The sequence below is a fragment of the Peromyscus leucopus genome, chromosome 4 (genome assembly GCF_004664715.2).
Source record: "Peromyscus leucopus breed LL Stock chromosome 4, UCI_PerLeu_2.1, whole genome shotgun sequence".
NCBI classification, from domain to species: Eukaryota; Metazoa; Chordata; class Mammalia; order Rodentia; family Cricetidae; genus Peromyscus; species Peromyscus leucopus.
Genome location: NC_051066.1, coordinates 53,831,810 through 53,847,791, shown reverse-complemented (window position 1 = coordinate 53,847,791; position 15,982 = coordinate 53,831,810). Strand labels below are relative to the sequence as shown.

At 38.7% G+C, this 15,982-nt stretch overlaps 1 protein-coding gene across 1 annotated transcript in view; it reads left to right on the top strand.

Moving 5' to 3' along the window:
• The window catches only part of Ttn (titin), a 274,219-nt gene that overhangs the window by 117,666 nt on the left and 140,571 nt on the right, over window positions 1–15,982 (top strand). The window contains 30 exon segments of the mRNA XM_037204900.1: window positions 73–153; window positions 241–318; window positions 483–557; window positions 812–913; window positions 1,339–1,440; window positions 3,398–3,478; window positions 3,767–3,844; window positions 4,059–4,142; window positions 4,305–4,388; window positions 4,719–4,802; window positions 5,089–5,172; window positions 5,864–5,944; window positions 6,235–6,453; window positions 7,059–7,133; window positions 7,338–7,412; window positions 7,632–7,724; window positions 8,390–8,467; window positions 8,666–8,923; window positions 9,111–9,194; window positions 9,363–9,440; window positions 9,913–9,996; window positions 10,260–10,439; window positions 10,639–10,722; window positions 10,918–11,199; window positions 11,497–11,574; window positions 12,659–12,733; window positions 13,458–13,532; window positions 14,201–14,317; window positions 14,847–14,924; window positions 15,856–15,924. Of these exon segments, the coding sequence (XP_037060795.1) occupies window positions 73–153; window positions 241–318; window positions 483–557; window positions 812–913; window positions 1,339–1,440; window positions 3,398–3,478; window positions 3,767–3,844; window positions 4,059–4,142; window positions 4,305–4,388; window positions 4,719–4,802; window positions 5,089–5,172; window positions 5,864–5,944; window positions 6,235–6,453; window positions 7,059–7,133; window positions 7,338–7,412; window positions 7,632–7,724; window positions 8,390–8,467; window positions 8,666–8,923; window positions 9,111–9,194; window positions 9,363–9,440; window positions 9,913–9,996; window positions 10,260–10,439; window positions 10,639–10,722; window positions 10,918–11,199; window positions 11,497–11,574; window positions 12,659–12,733; window positions 13,458–13,532; window positions 14,201–14,317; window positions 14,847–14,924; window positions 15,856–15,924 (3,096 nt within the window).

Sequence of the window (15,982 nt, the reverse complement as noted above, 5' to 3'; positions counted from 1 at the left end):
GTCTCTTTCAAAATAATTACATATTAGCTACTTTGAAACACATAAGCCCAATTCTACGAATGTCTTTTCAAGTTCCTGAAGTGCAGAAGAGAGTTGTCACCGAAGAAAAAATAACCATCATTACTCAAAGAGAGGAATCCCCACCACCAGCAGGTACCCCATCTCTATAAAATAACCATATCTTTCTCCCAAGCTTCTTTAATTGCATGTCTTCATTTATGGGCCTGCTTGTTCTTCAAGTGCCAGAAATACCAAAGAAGAAAATTCCTGAAGAAAAAAGACCCGTTCCTCGAAAAGAAGAAGCTCCCCCACCAAAAGGTATCATCAGGCCTTCTTACAAAAGCTATCTTTTACGGGGGGATGCTTTAAGCAAGGATGGCTTGTGAGCTTTGTGGTGTGGGGGTGCAGTGTGGTGGGGGTGCTCTGTGCTGGGCTCCAGGGGGAGAGTGCCAGAGCTCTAAATGTGCACAATGTTTCTCAAGTGCCGGCTCCACCTAAGAAACCTGTCCCTGAGGAGACTGTCCCAGTTCCCATCCCTAAGAAAGCTCCTCCCCGAGGTAGGATTGCTCTCTGTCTTCTAGAGGCCTCTTCTAGTGTGTGAGTTCTTGCTCTGTTCGCCGAGTCTGTTCCCTGCTGCCTCTCCTTGTCTCGCTTCTGAGAGACTTTCGTGTGCATGTTCTCGGGATGTGTAATTTCTTTTTCCACTTTTCTAATGAAAGTGGCATACTGCAAGACGTTCCCAAACTCTAGGGAGAAAGGGAATTGGGGTAACTCTTGGTTTTTAAGCTTCAACACTGATGCTTTCTTAAAGCTGAAGTTTCTAAGAAAACCGTTGTGGAAGAGAAAAGATTCGCTGCTGAAGAAAAACTATCGGTGGCAGTTCCTCAGAGAGTGGAAGTCATGAGGCATGAAGGTATATAACCAGATGGGAGGAAGGCTGTGTCTGTATGCTCCTATGGAGTCTCTCTTTAGGATGTAAATGTTTGCATCCAAATCTGTTTTTATCTTGTGTTGGTGTTGGAATGCATCTGCCTGCTGTGGTCTTCTGAAACTATCTTTTGCATTTACCTTGATCTTGAGTCATTCTTAGAAAGTGAATAAGGTGTTGGAAAAGAGATCTCTTTGGATTTGGACACCCTGGGGAATAATTGAAGTATCTTTCTTGGTCTTGGGCTTCAGTCTCCTCTTGTCTCACGTCTCACTGCCTCTTGTAGTTAGAAAGTGCCATGTCCTAAGCAGATAGGAGGATCTTCATCCATCTGTTGTGAACACGTGGCCACTTGATGTATTCCAGCACACTGAGTTTAAATCAAATCTTATCTTTTAACCTCTCTGCAGAGGAGGAATGGTCCTACTCTGAAGAAGAGGAAAGAGTGTCTGTTTCGGTGTATAGGGAAGAGGAGAGAGAGGAGGAGGAAGCAGAGATCACAGAATATGAAGGTAAATGACAGAAATGTGTGAGGGGTGATTGCTGAAGGGCTAATGACAGTTATCCAACAGGAGCGACAGATTTCATCTAGGGGCTTAGTATAGGTTCCTTTTAAACGAAAAAACAAGATTCAAGAGCATTCATCCCACAAGAGTAAACACCTATGAAGTTCTTTCCATGTCTTCTTTGGCTGTTCAGAGGAAATGGCTTTGTAGTTATGGATAACTAAAGGGGGCAGGTATCCTCATGTGGCTTCCGCCTTTTGTGAGGCAGAACTTGGCTTCAGTGTGGTTGACTGTTAGAAGGATGTCACCTTGGCTATCTGATATATAAATGGTGTTCTCAAAGTGTGTGTTCTATAACACACAAGTCATCCTGTGTGCATCTATATATACACACACATGCATACCTCAAAGGTCCTGTTAAATATTAACCTTATAAGGAGTGACTTATTTTGATGTTTTCTATTTTGTTTTAGTCTACTCATTTAAAAATACAAGTGATGATCCCTTAAATGGACTGTCTGTTCCCTAATTCACTCTTATTCACTCTTTAAAAAGAAACAAGAAAATGTATGATATATTACCTTCCAAAAGTCAGAGGCATATTTGTCCAAAACAATGAATAGAAGGAGCTTTTCCTCAAATCCACATATAGAAAAAACAATCATGTAATGTCTGTCATCAGGCAAACTTGTCAAGATGTCCCAACAACTCCCTGATGCTTTTAATTATTGAAACAATAAACTTTATTTTGTTGTAATTCCCATTTGGTGAAATAAAGCACTACTAGATTTCCTAGTAAAATCCCACACTCTAGCTAACAGTGTATATCCAAAGGAACGCTCCTAAGTAGGGACAACAGTAGTTCTATTTTAAAGGAAAATGGGTGCATTCGTGACTAACTTGACTCCCTCCCCAATGTTAAGTAGATTATCAGCTCCTTAGTTGTTCTCAAGAACATCTCTGGCTAATAAAAGGCAATACTTCGTACCACTTTTCTCCACTTGGAAGAAACTCCACATAAAATCCAGTGTTTCCAAATTTAGTAGGATGGCTTAGAATGCAGTAGAGTGGGCATGACTCCCAAACAATCCTACCCATTGGGTTGTGTTTCCTGGAATAGGCAACAATAGTAGGCATGGTCAGGACTCTGGCAGGTTTGAAGATTCCATCCTTCCTAGAAATGTCTGGGAAGTCCAACAAAACATACACATGGAACTTTCTCATCTCATCAGCCTGAGACAATTTCAATTCTTGATACAATATGACATATAAACTTCCTTCATTGCTCTAAACTCAGAGTAATAGAGAGGAAGACACTCAATGATTCTTGTGCCTGCATTAAGCTGAAAAGCTGGGTGGACCCTTAGGCTTCTTTGCATTGTAGGCAACTCATGTATTTTTAATTAGCCTTTTATATTCTATAATAAACTTTACACACACAGGCTCAAACATCACATGAAATCTCTTGTCTCTTCTACCATAGCTACCCCCACAAAACTGGGGAGTGGGGGCATGAACTATCTTGCTTTTACATTTGTCTATGTTTCTGCCTTTCTGTCTTCAAACCTAGAGTGTTAGGGTTTGTTTATTTATGTATTTATTTATTTATGTATGTATGTATTTATGTATTTATTTATTTATTTTTGAAACCTAGCTTCAAATCCTTGTGCTCCTGTTGATTTAGTCGCTGGAATTTTTTTTCATGCTCATGTCCTGTTATTTATGTGAATTTTAGCCTTATTGTCTGTATGATATGAACTAAATTATGGATGCCAATGCTCTTTATGAAGGCATATGCTCTGATTCAACTATTCTTTGGGTATTTTAATTGGAAACAATCAGAGATTCAGCAAATGCTAAAGTCTGGCAATGTGCATTACTCTTTTGAAGTGAAAAATTACAGCTGAAATTAAACATGAAAAAAATCTACAATTTTTCTTCTTTGAAATTAATGTCCTTAAAGTGATGGAAGAGCCTGAAGAGTACGTTGTGGAAGAAAAGCTGCACTTTATCTCTAAGAAAGTGGAACTTGAACCAGCCAAAGGTATACCAACTCTTAATTTTATCTCTAAGAAAGTGGAACTTGAACCAGCCAAAGGTATACCAACTCTTAATTTTATCTCTAAGAAAGTGGAACTTGAACCAGCCAAAGGTATACCAACTCTTAATTTTATCTCCGTATTGGTTTATTCCATCCTTTATGCTTTCTTAGGTCTAATTTACCACCAATATTAGAAATATTAATAAATAGCATGACTAATAAAAAGGTCCCTTACATATTTATTGAAAAAACTGTACATTTTCTACAAGTATATTTTATAATCTTTTCAAGTGCCTGAGAAGCATGAAAAGAAAATTATACCAAAACCAAAAGTTCCTGCTAAAATTGAGGAGCCTCCACCCACTAAAGGTACATTTTCTCTCACAGATGTGAAACACTGTCTGTCTTGACATATTTAATAATGCCTCTAGACATCACTAAGGTTTTATCAGAGTTTGTCTACAAACACTTTGTTAGTATTGTCATTAATGTTGGTGTACTTGTGATCTTTATGGAGTTATGCATGCCCCCATAATGACACTGCCTAATAGAATTCAAACTGATATTCTCAATCTTTCAAAAGTTCCTGAGCCAACAAAGAAAATTGTACCTGAGAAGAAAGTTCCCGCTCCAACTCCTAAAAAAGAAATGGTGCCGCCAGCCAAAGGTATATTGGGACTCATTTTGTCCATAAGTAATACCTCACTCCCTATCTTCATGTTAAAGTGATGCATTATTCAAATCTTGATCACATCGGGAAGAAATTAAGTGTATGTATGTTTGGCGCTCTTTGCACCATGGTTGACTCCATTGCCTGATGTTTTCAAAGCTCCTGAAGAACCAAAGAAGCCAGTTCCAGGAAGGAAAGTTCCTGCAGAAGTGGTTGAGATAGAAGAACCTCCACCGACCAAAGGTAAATGACATCCCCAAAAAGAAGAAATAAACACGTAGAGTGTTATCTTTCTTTCTTCCTCTGGCTACCATCTACTGGGTCATAATTTTCCTATGTAGATTGTTAGTGTCTGTCTGTGATGGTGGTGTGTTATGGCTTTGTGGAGTATTACTTACTTGTTGTGATGTTTAGTTGTGTGCACCTTATAAATTCTTCTATTCTAAAATCACAGTACTTTTTGGTGAGTAGATATATATGTATGAATGTATATATATATGTATGTATGTATTGTGTATGTATGTATTCTACTCTAAGTGTTACAGTATGCTAATCCTAAAATTATCTTCCAAGTGACAGAGAGGCACATGAAAATTACCCAGGAAGAAAAAGTTCTTGTGGCTGTAACTAAAAAAGAGGAGCCTCCAAGAGCAAGAGGTACATCAGCCTTTCCACATGTCAGTGTGAAGGATGTATTGGCGGTTCAGTGGTAGAATTTTTGCCTCCCATACGTCAATGCTGTCTTGTCTTAACTCTCTTGAAAAGCACACTGATTATGGGACATAGAGGGAAGGGTGGTCACTGTCTTCCTTTAAAATGTTGTGGAATGTCTGAAGTTCAGGAAGTGTCGAGTCTTTGCTGTCTGGGTCACTACTATGTGGTTCGTCCTTTCTGTGGTCTGAATGAAGTAAGCAATTCCTTAAAGTGACATCTGTCTTTAAAGTGCCAGAGAAACCTAAGGAGGTTGTCCCTGAAGAAAAGTTTCCCAAACTCAAGCCCCGAAGAGAGGCGGAGCCACCAGCTAAAGGTATATGACTCTTCACACGGATAGAAATAAACTTGTAGGTATTGAAATGAGTGGCGTAGAACCGGCATCATTAGGGAACTGATTTAAATGGATATCGAAAGAGAAATAAGTAAGCTATTCCATATCACTGCCAAACTAAACATTCGGATTCTAGAAAATATCCTTTCTCTACCCTGCCCCCAAAATGCACAGTTTACATTAAAATGTAGTTGTCATCATGTGTCTGTTTTTTCCATACATTAAACTCATCTGTCTAGATGTCTGTTTTATGTGGTAATCGTTGGTGAAATGTTTATTTCTTTGATTCAGTATTCTGCTTTGTCCCAGAGGAATCTTGGGGGCAGGGAATAGAATGAAGGTGAGGACAGTGTTTGTGGAATTCGGGTTTCTTTAAGGTTGTCCCCAGTTCTGTGGTCACTGTCGCAACCTCTCTTATGCTCTTACAAAGCCACCTCATTGTTCAGCACCCTGAAGCATTGAGTGGCCTGGGGAAAGTAGTTACAGGTGCATGGAACAATGGTGATTTTCAGGCCCAGTGTTTTTTTTTTTTTTTTTTTCTTGCAATTTCAGTGAAAGTTTATAGGCACATCATGTTAGGTTTTGTTCTTGGATTTTTCATGCAAAAGTTCTCTTAAAAACACAATTATTTCCAGACTCTTGGGATTTACTTTTAATAATTACTCTTTTAAAGTGACTGAAGTCAGAAAAAGAGCTGTGAAAGAAGAAAAGGTGTCCATCGAAGTTCCAAAGCGAGAACCCCGACCCACTAAAGGTATTTGCGCTTTGACTCAATTGTACAAAGCATGAAGCCATGTGTCTCTTTGTCTGCTAGCTGCCAATTTATCCCCTCTCCTGTCCTCGCTTACTGATGACTGGAGTCAAAGACTTGAACATGTGACATCACGATTAGTCAGTGTACATGTTATGATACTTTTACCATCAAAAGATAATCACGGTCACCCATAGCCAGTGTGGGAGACAGTCATAAAGGAATGGACTCAAAATACATTATCATTAAATAGGCCTCAAATAAAATACTGCCTGGTATTGATATTATTCCAGAAGTAACTGTAACAGAAGAGAAGAAATGGTCTTACACCAGAGAAGAAGAAACTGTCTTAGAACACCGAGAAGAGTATGACGATTATGAAGACTATGAGGAGGAGTATAAGGAATATGAGGAGTATGAACCCACAGAAGAATATGACCAGTATGAAGAATACGCAGAGCGTGAGCTTGAACATTATGAGGAGTATAAAGAACAGGAAGAATATGTCCCAGGTATGGCCATGTTAAGTATGTATAGATCCCATTAAGATGGAATGATAGTCGAGGTAAAAGAACTTTGTGTCACCTAGTAAATTCAACATTTTAAATCACTTCAGGAAGGGAACATAGCTCTATAAATCTTAAGGTTACTGTTAGGCTTCACACCCACAGGGCTCTGAGCTTCAAAATCTGACACTAACTGCCAATAAAGACAAAGCATCCTTTTTAACCTGATGAAGACAGTGTGTGTGCTCATATAGTGCTGACTCTAGACACTTTCTTTACTATAAAATAAATAATATACACACATGAATAAATTCTGATTAGAATTTTGAAATGAATCCATATACTTCCACTTCAGGTTTTTCTTGGTTTCTTTGAGATAACTCTGCACACTCGCATTGATGGCATTAAACACCAGTTAAGGAAAGAGAATGTTAGCTTCCTTAGGGCACCTACAGCCTATTCTACTTGGACCTCTAATGCTTATTCTAGAGGCGGTGCTTGCACTGTGAACAGAAAAGATCAATTCTTTCAATTCATTGATTCCATTTAAGGATTGGTTTTGAAATGTGCCCAACAGTCTAACACTAACTACTTTGTATATGCTTTTAAAGAACCCAAGAAGCCTATTCCAGCGAAACCTGCCCAAGAACCAGTACCTGCCAAACCCAAGGCCCCACCTCCAAAAGGTAGAGTGAGAACATTATCGGTTACAAAATCTTTTGTTTTCTCTGTCTGTCCACTGTGGATATGAGTTGAAGTGAATGTGTATAAATTGTGTGGGCGGGGGAGCAGGGGACTGTTATGTGGTGTGCACCATATTTCTTAACATTTTGTTCTCATGATCAAAAATCTAGTTTGCGTTTGTAAAACTCTTCATTGGTCTTTTAAAGTGCTAAAGAAAGCTGTTCCTGAAGAAAAAGCACCTCTGTCTATTCAAAAGAAACTCAAACCTCTGCCACCCAAAGGTACATGATGGAGCCATAACTGCCCCAAGCCATATTGTCACCTCTGTCTGTAACCATGTCGACCTAGACTCACCACACTGTCTGTCTGTCCTTCTTTGCTTTTACTAAGTATATTGTCTGGTTCCATGTCTTATGTGCCAGGTCTTTGTGCTTTGTTGTTTATTCTATGATATTCATGAGATTCGTTATAATATTCTTCCATAATCATTATCTTTAAAGCTCCCGAAGAACCAAAGAAAGTTGTTGAAGAAAAAATACAAATTTCAATTACCAAACGTGAAAAGCAGCAGGTGGCTGAACCAGCTGCCAAAGGTATAACCACCTCTTCCCAGGATGTGGCCTTTTGTCTGTCTCGTGTTACCTGACTCCAGAGTCACCGCAAAGATTATTTCAAAATATTTCTACAGCCTTGTATATAGTGGCTGCTCATTGCCCCGTGACTATGATACCATCCAATAGAATATTTTTATTTGAATGCAGTGACCATTTAGCATATTCCTAATACAGTTAAATTGATATAATGATACGCTATTATTCACTGACAATTGGTAACTATTTATTCTAAAATCATTTTGAAGAATTTTTTAAAAAGCTAATTCAGTATCCAGGTTTTCTTCCTTTATGTTAAGCAACTTCCTTGCACTCTTAGGAACCATGTTAATCCAGCAGTAAATTTGGCCTTTTTAGGGTGTCTCCTGTAAGCAGAAGCATATGAGAAAAACATCAGTTCCAATTTAGCTCTGCTACTGCAAACTTGCTTGAGTAATTCTATAGGTTTACTTTGTTGTGAGATTCAGAATCCTTCCCACAAAAAAAAAAAAAAAAAAAAAAAAACTAGAAAGTTTCTATAGAGAAAGTTATATATTCTATTAGAGAGAGATACAAGATTATTCTGTCTATTTAAAGTACAAGAAAGCTAGAAATCATTAAACATCCTGTTTCTGACTTTAAAATTCCCTTATACTTAATATTTCAAGTGCCCATGAAGCCCAAGAAAGTTGTCCCAGAGGCAAAAGTACCTGTCCCTAAAAAGGAAGTGGCGGCAGCTATTAGAGGTACCTCATATCACTTGTTCTAATGTGTTGTTCAACTTCTTTGCTGTTGAATTCATGTTCAGTTCTGTGTATGAAGTTATTCTGTGGGAAAGATAAAACCTATCCTTTCTTTTGCTATAAGTGGGTCTGGACTCTGAAAATATCTTAATTTTATTGAGCAATTGGAAAATATCCAACTCAAAGATACTATCTTTAAAGTGCCAGGAGTGCCTAAAAAACCAGAACGAGAAGAGGTTGTTGCCTTCAAAGAGGAGGTGGAAACCCACGAAGAAGAATATATTGTAGAGGAAGAGGAGGAGTACATCCATGAGGAGGAATATGTTCATGAAGAAGAATACATCCACGAAGAGGAGTACGTTCATGAAGAGGAATACATCCGTGAAGAAGAAGAGTACCTTCATGAAGAGGAGGAGCTCATAGCCGAGGAAGAAGAGATTCCAGTGGCACCAGTCAAAGGTAGATGATGGTTCCTGTTAATAGAAGGGAAGCAGCAAATCGGAGTTTGGGAGTCTGGCTTAGTCCAGGCCTGGGGGTTTGGGCACTGATGCCTAGGACCTTTTTAGATGCTAATTTGATACCTGTGTGTGCTTTTCACATTTTATATCTTCTACGATGTTTTCAAATCTTATTGCTATCTTTAAAGTGCCTGAGGTACCCAAGAAACCTGTTCCAGAAGAGAAAAAACCTGTTCCTGTTCCCAAAAAGAAGGAAGTGCCACCAGCAAAAGGTATACACCACTCACACAATATGCACATAGAAGACTTCATCTGTCTTCAGATGGCTCCCTCTCCTCTTGCTACCACAATCTCTGTGTGTGCTGCTAAAACATTCCATGTGCTTTATGTGGATGTTGCTCCTTATAGTCAGAACTTAACCATAAACAATGTCTTTAAAGTGCCTGAGATACCCAAGAAGCCAGAGGAAAAAGTTCCTGTGCCTATTCCTAAAAAGGAGAAGGCTCCACCCACCAAAGGTACAGCTCATACTGCAGCCATTGACCTGTGTGGTGTAATTTGGGGAGCCATAGTCATCGCTGCCCCATGGCAATGTTAATAACATTAACACCAGAACAAGAAGCACCCAGCTGGTCACAGAAGTCAGTGCCATATAGTCATCTCTGAATGTGGCCATGGAAGCATGCTTCTGTTTAACCCTTGCGCCTTCTTTAGTGGGAAATTCTTGGTGAAAAATCAATTCACACTGTTAAAATGGCCAAGACGGATTACCAAGCCTTTTGTTCTGTCTTTGTCAAAGGTCTGCGTTCATTTGGTGGTTCTTACCGTAACTCTCCTGCATGTCTAACATGTCTTGTTTTGTGGTTAGTATTAGTTTCTGTCTTAAAGTGAAATGGTTGACACATCTGTGATGATTCACTTGTCCCTAAATCGCTAGAATCCTCTGTGATGGGAAAAATGTGATATTGACCTTGTTTACTGTCTTCTAAGTTCCGGAAGTGCCCAAGAAGCCTGTCCCAGAGGAAAAACCACCTGCACCTGTTCCCAAAAAGGTGGAAGCGCCACCAGCCAAAGGTATATGAATTTGCAGGGGCAAACAATTTTAGATTTATATGAAAGTAAAATACATAACTGGCTCAATAATATGTTTTTAGGTGATATTTAAGCACCACTTTGATAGCATCTCTTTACAAAAACAGATTTTTGTTTTTAAAATAAAATGCTGCTTGGGATTTCTTCATTGTGATTTTATTGCCTTATCTTAATCCTTTCCATACTATGCTTGAGCTCAATGTTTTTGTATTGTATAAAACTTTCCCTAAATCATTTCTTTAAAGTGCCAGAAGTGCCCAAGAAGCCTGTGCCTGAGAAGAAGGTGCCAGTGCCTGAGAAGGTGCCAGTGCCTGAGAAGAAGGTACCAGTGCCTGAGAAGAAGGTGCCAGTGCCTGAGAAGAAGGTGCCAGTGCCTGAGAAGAAGGTGCCAGTGCCTGAGAAGAAGGTGCCAGTGCCTGAGAAAGGTATTATTTCATCATTTATATGCATGGGGACAGATCTCACATTAGTGTTCATTCATAAGAAAATGTCCCTGTACTAACTACGTCTGTGAAAGTGTCATGCTAAAAATAAAATGTCTTTATATTGTGTGAGCCTTTACCATGTCTATGGTAAAAACGCTGTGAAAGGACACATTCTTAAAGACAAACGATGTCTTTAAAGTGCCAGAGGTGCCCAAGAAGCTCATCCCAGAAGAAAAGAAACCAACACCTGTACTGAAAAAAATGGAAGCTCCACCCCCCAAAGGTACATTGTCTTGGGCAGGACCAGGGCACAAAGGGAATGGAATGGGTGTTGTACAGTCTCACTGATTGTGTTTGCTTGACACTTGTACGTTGGTGATGAGTGTGGTCAAAGAATATTTGCTTTTCATGTTGTCTTGTTATCGTGAATATTTTACATAAACATGGAATTTGTACGATTGAATAAATATCTTTAAAGTGCCAAAGAAACGGGAAGTAGTCTCAGTTCCTGTGGCTCTTCCTCGGGAAGAAGAATCTCCATTTGAAGAATACATTGCTCCTGAAGAGGAAATTCCTTCTGAGGAAGAGGAAGTTCTACCTGAGGAAGAGGAAGTTCCACCAGAGGAGGAGGAAGTTCCACAAGAGGAAGAGGAAGTTCTACCTGAGGTAGAAGAAGTTCTACCTGAGGAAGAGGAAGTTCTACCTGAGGAAGAGGAAGTTCTTCCAGAAATTAAACCTGAGGTGCCAAGACCTGCACCAGGTAGAGCAGTTCTTGGAATCAAGACTTTTTATGTTGACTTCTGCCTTCCCATGTTTTTATTCATTTCTAAATGTTATCTTTGCTACTTTACTGGGTTGTCATCAAAGTCTTAGAAAACATCCTAGACACACCTTCATCTTACCTACTGTCACCTGCTTTGTATGTCTGTCTATTGTAAACTGTCTTCATTCCTTAATTCTAGTTGATGTTTGTTTGTGGTCCTATCCTCAGATGTCTTTTGTTATAGATTCAATATTATATGTGGTTCTTAATGTCTTTAAATGAAATGTTTTTAAGTGCCAAAGAAAACTGTACCTGAGAAGAAAGTCCCTGTTCCTGTTCCTAAAAAAGTGGAGCCTCCACCACCTCCCAAAGGTATAACCCCTCTCCAGAGTGAACACACAACCCTTACCATAGCTTTATCAGATGGGTCTCAGAAAAAAAAATACACTTGTAAAATAGACAGCCAAATTTTACTTCTAAAACTGATCAGGACACTGATAGCCATTTCTTTCTATTAGATGTTTTTCATATAGTATTTTTTTACATGAAAGGTTAAAGGCAGTATTATCATACAACTATAAAATGTCTGCTTCACTTGCTATAATTTTATTAAACCATATAATGTTTCATATAGTTTTTCTGAACATCTAAATTATCTATAGGAAGATTTTTACCTAAAATTCCATAAATTCATATTGATAAATTTCATCCTTCACTCATTTGTGATAAGTGCCTTGGTGACACAAGGCTGAAAAGAAAAAAAATGATGTATTCATCATAACACTGAGTAACAGTTTATGTCAAACCACTACTTATGTCAAAACATTGAGTAATAGTTTATGTCTTTCAAAACAGATATATAAATGGGAGCATGACAAGTTTTGATTTTAACCTCAACTTTGCTTATTGCTGTCCTTCTCTGAAAGAGTCCTTTAGCCAATCTGAGCCTTAGTGGCTCTTTCATAAAGTAGGGATACTAACAAATCCCAGTGGATTCTAATATTATTATAAAGATAAAATAAGACAAGGTATATTATTATGTCATTGAATGAAAGAATTAATATTTAAATTCACAGATCAGATCATGGTATAATACCTAGGAAGCATATTCATACCTTAAATTACAATAATATTTCCTGAAAAAGCCATGATGGCAAAATTTTAAATAAGTATAATGTTTCTACCAGGCTGTATAATCACATGATATTTTCAGATAATTTTTAACTAAGTTCTTAGTGAAATTTAAGTAAATAAAATGATAGTATCTGGCCTCAGATAACCAGCCATTTGCTAATTCCTCTCCCTGAAAATCTCAGTCATCTCCTGTTGGGCTGCGGCTTGCATTCTGTCCCTCTTCTGAGTGAATGTTGCATGATGGTTTTCTGTGTGTATAGACTTCTTGCTTTCTTTCTTGCTCTTCAAAATACATTCTTATCATGAAATGGTGTCTTTAAAGTGCCTGAGGTCAAGAAGAAAGTACCAGAGAAGAAAGTAGTTGTTCCCAAGAAAGAGGAGGCTCCTCCCACCAAAGGTACATTACCGCTAATGTTCTTGCATTCCCAAGAACATCAGACATCTTTCCTTTTACCCATCAAGTCAAAATGTCTTGTTCAGTATTTGTGAAAGTACCTTCTGTTGTCGTTGTGTGCATTGTCCTTGTGTTTGTGAGACTGAAATTTCAAACTGTCTTTAAAGTTCCCGTGGTTCCTAAGAAACCTGAACCAGAAAAGAAGTTGCCTCCCCCCAGCCTTAAGAAGGCCGTGGCTCCTCCTGCCAAAGGTACATGATACTGGCTGTGCCATTGTTGTCCTGAAGTGTCGTCCACATAGGATGTGTCAGCATGCATGTTTTCGTTCTCTGGTCTGTCACTGACGCTGGTCACTGTACCTCTGTTGTGCGCATGTTGGTATTCTGTCCATTTTCACTTTGTGTGAGTATATTTTTTGCCTTCTTTCTCCTCTCTTTGTTATTTCTGAAAATTAAAATGACAGATGTCATGTATCTTTGAAGAGCCAGAAGTGACCAAGTACCTGTAATTCTTCCTTTAAAAAAAAAGGACAGAATCCAGCTACCAAAGATAGTCTCATGATGTCACAAGCCTCTTCATTCACTTCTTAACTGTGACGCGTCATTGTTCACCGACCTCTGTGTGCTGTGCCGTTTACTCTCTTGGGCTGGGAATGTGAAGTTTGGTCTTTAGGAATCTTCTTTAGCTCTTGAGTTTTAAGTGCCTAAAACAGTCAATGTCTTTTAAGCCCCTGAGGTACCTAAGAAGGTGGAAGAAAGATGGATCATACCCCCTAAAGAAGAGGAAGTTCCTCCGGCTGAAGGTAGATGACTTCCTAAGAAAACACCATTTCTAATCATCTTTGTCTTACCATTATCTCATATTTGGAGGAGATAATGTACATTTCACTCTAGAAAAATAGACCTTTTAGCTCTTACAGGAAGTGGTGCTTGCCTAGAAGGAATTGGGCAGGCCAGCTCATTCTGGTTGATTCTCAATTTTGCCTGGTTAGCCTGTTGATTTGTGACATATTTCGTTGAAAAGTAGAAACGAACCCACTAACCTCTTTATTCTTCTCTCACTCACTAATTCTGTGAAATGTCAATGTTTTATCTTTCATGTGTGAATACTATAGGGAATGTCTCACCCAAGGCCTGCAGTAGTAGTGATGAAATAAGCTTTTCCCAGAACAACCTGAGATAAACCTGTGTAACTGGTGCAGAAAACCTGGCTTCTATTCCTAAATAATTGCTTGACTCTAAAATCTTTCCACCTCACTAAAAATAATAATTCCAACTAAATCCTCTAGGGTCCCTTCCAGTTCCAGTATTAGAAAGTGCCTAACATATTTTAAAGATTCAGCAGATTTTTTTTCCAGATCAGTGAGTGTTTGTGAACACTTAGAAGACTGAATAATTTGTTAAATGTATAATTTCAATCTAACATTCCAAGGATTTATTAAAAATCATTTACAAAATAATCTGTTTCAAGTGTATGAGGAAGTGGAAGAACCCACCCCCGAAGAGATCCCAGAGGAACCTATCATAGAGGAAGAGGAGGTGGTGGAAGAAGAGGAGGAAGAGGAAGTGGTGGTGGTGCCCCCTAGAGGTACAGCCACGTCCATGAGTTGCCTCTTCCAAACCCTTGCTGCTTCAGATCCCAGAGCTGTCTAGCCCTAACCCCTACACTTTTCTTGTACCATGCCAATGGGCCCTGGAGAGTACTCACTCCCAGTAGCTGAAGCGTGGTGGCCCTGTCCTTCTCTAACTTCGCAGCCTTCACTGGCAATCTGACTATGAGTGAGGGAAATGGTTTCTGATACCACACTTTAATCCTTCCTCCTAGATTACAATCCTCAGCTTGGCTTTCAGTTCAAATGCTTAAAAACAATTTATTTGTGTGGTGAAAGCATTCACTTTTGAGAATAATTCTTGAATCATCCCTGAAGGCATTGAAATCTTTGCATAGTTTATGTCGTGTTTTTAAGAGTTTCTAAGAGTCCTGCCCTACGGGTAGTATTATCATTTGGGTTGCTAATATCAATGTTTTGTGTTGTTTGGTTTATATTTTGATAATTGTGTGTTTTTTGTTTATTGCACGTGATTTATTTTCACCATGCCCATAAATATCTTTTAAGTGCCTGAAGTGGCTCAGAAGGCAGTGCCTGCAGCACCCACTCCTGTCCCCAAGAAGGCAGAGGCGCCCCCCACTAAAGGTATAGCAAACCCCGGGGAATTCTGTAACTTGCCCCACCCCACTGATCTTCTTTCTAAGAAGCTCTTTATCTTCTTGCAATTCTTCCTTAAAGCAACTGTCATAGCAAACTGACTAAGGGCAATTAAAAATGTCCCTCATCATGTCCTTAGATTTCCTATAGTACCAAATGGGAAGTGATGGATCCACAGGTGTACGCTGTGTCGATTGTTTTAGAAGTCTCTAACTTTAAATAGCTGGAAATTTTGATGCCTTACCATGATCTCTCTATATTTAAAAATTATGATAATAATTCCTCTTTCCTACCCTCATTCTATTCCTAGACTTCATTCCATTATATAACTAAACTTTTCATTACGCTTTATAATATTATTCACTATATATACTATTTTATACAGGAAAAAACACTCGATTCTGATACTTGGACAATAACTTTAAAGAGCCTCACATCCTTTTTTACCATAATTTAACCTGGGAATTTGAGGTTATAAACTTGTCCTTTTTCATTGCTTCTTAGTTCAATCAATGTTCCAGATAACATCTTTAGCAATTGTGGCATACTCCCATTATTACAACAGACTTCTTTGCAAATAAAATAGTGCCTAAGGCCTAAGTCAGGGTCCAAATTATCTAGGATAATCATCAGTTTGAAAAATTCTTCAAAAATTTAAAGTAGTAAAATTAGGCCTGGTGTTGGTAACATCTGCTGTTTTAAAAATAGTAAAGCTTCTTAGAGGGCATATGTTGGCTTCTAATGACACTATATGCACAAGTGAGTGTTTGGGAAAGTATCCCTATTACCTGTAAAATACTTGTCCAACAGCACAGATCGACTTCTTAGACACACTGATGACATAACTTGTTTCTGATGTTTTCATTCATGTGTGTTATTGAGCATTGTCATCTAACTAAGGCACCTAATATCTTTAAAGTGACAAAGAAAATTCCTGAAGAAAAAGTTCCTGCTCCTGCCCAGAGAAAAGAGGCACCGCCAGCCAAAGGTACACTTTCTCCTTTAAACCTGAACTCCTTTAACCATTCTTCACTAAGCTGTCTGTT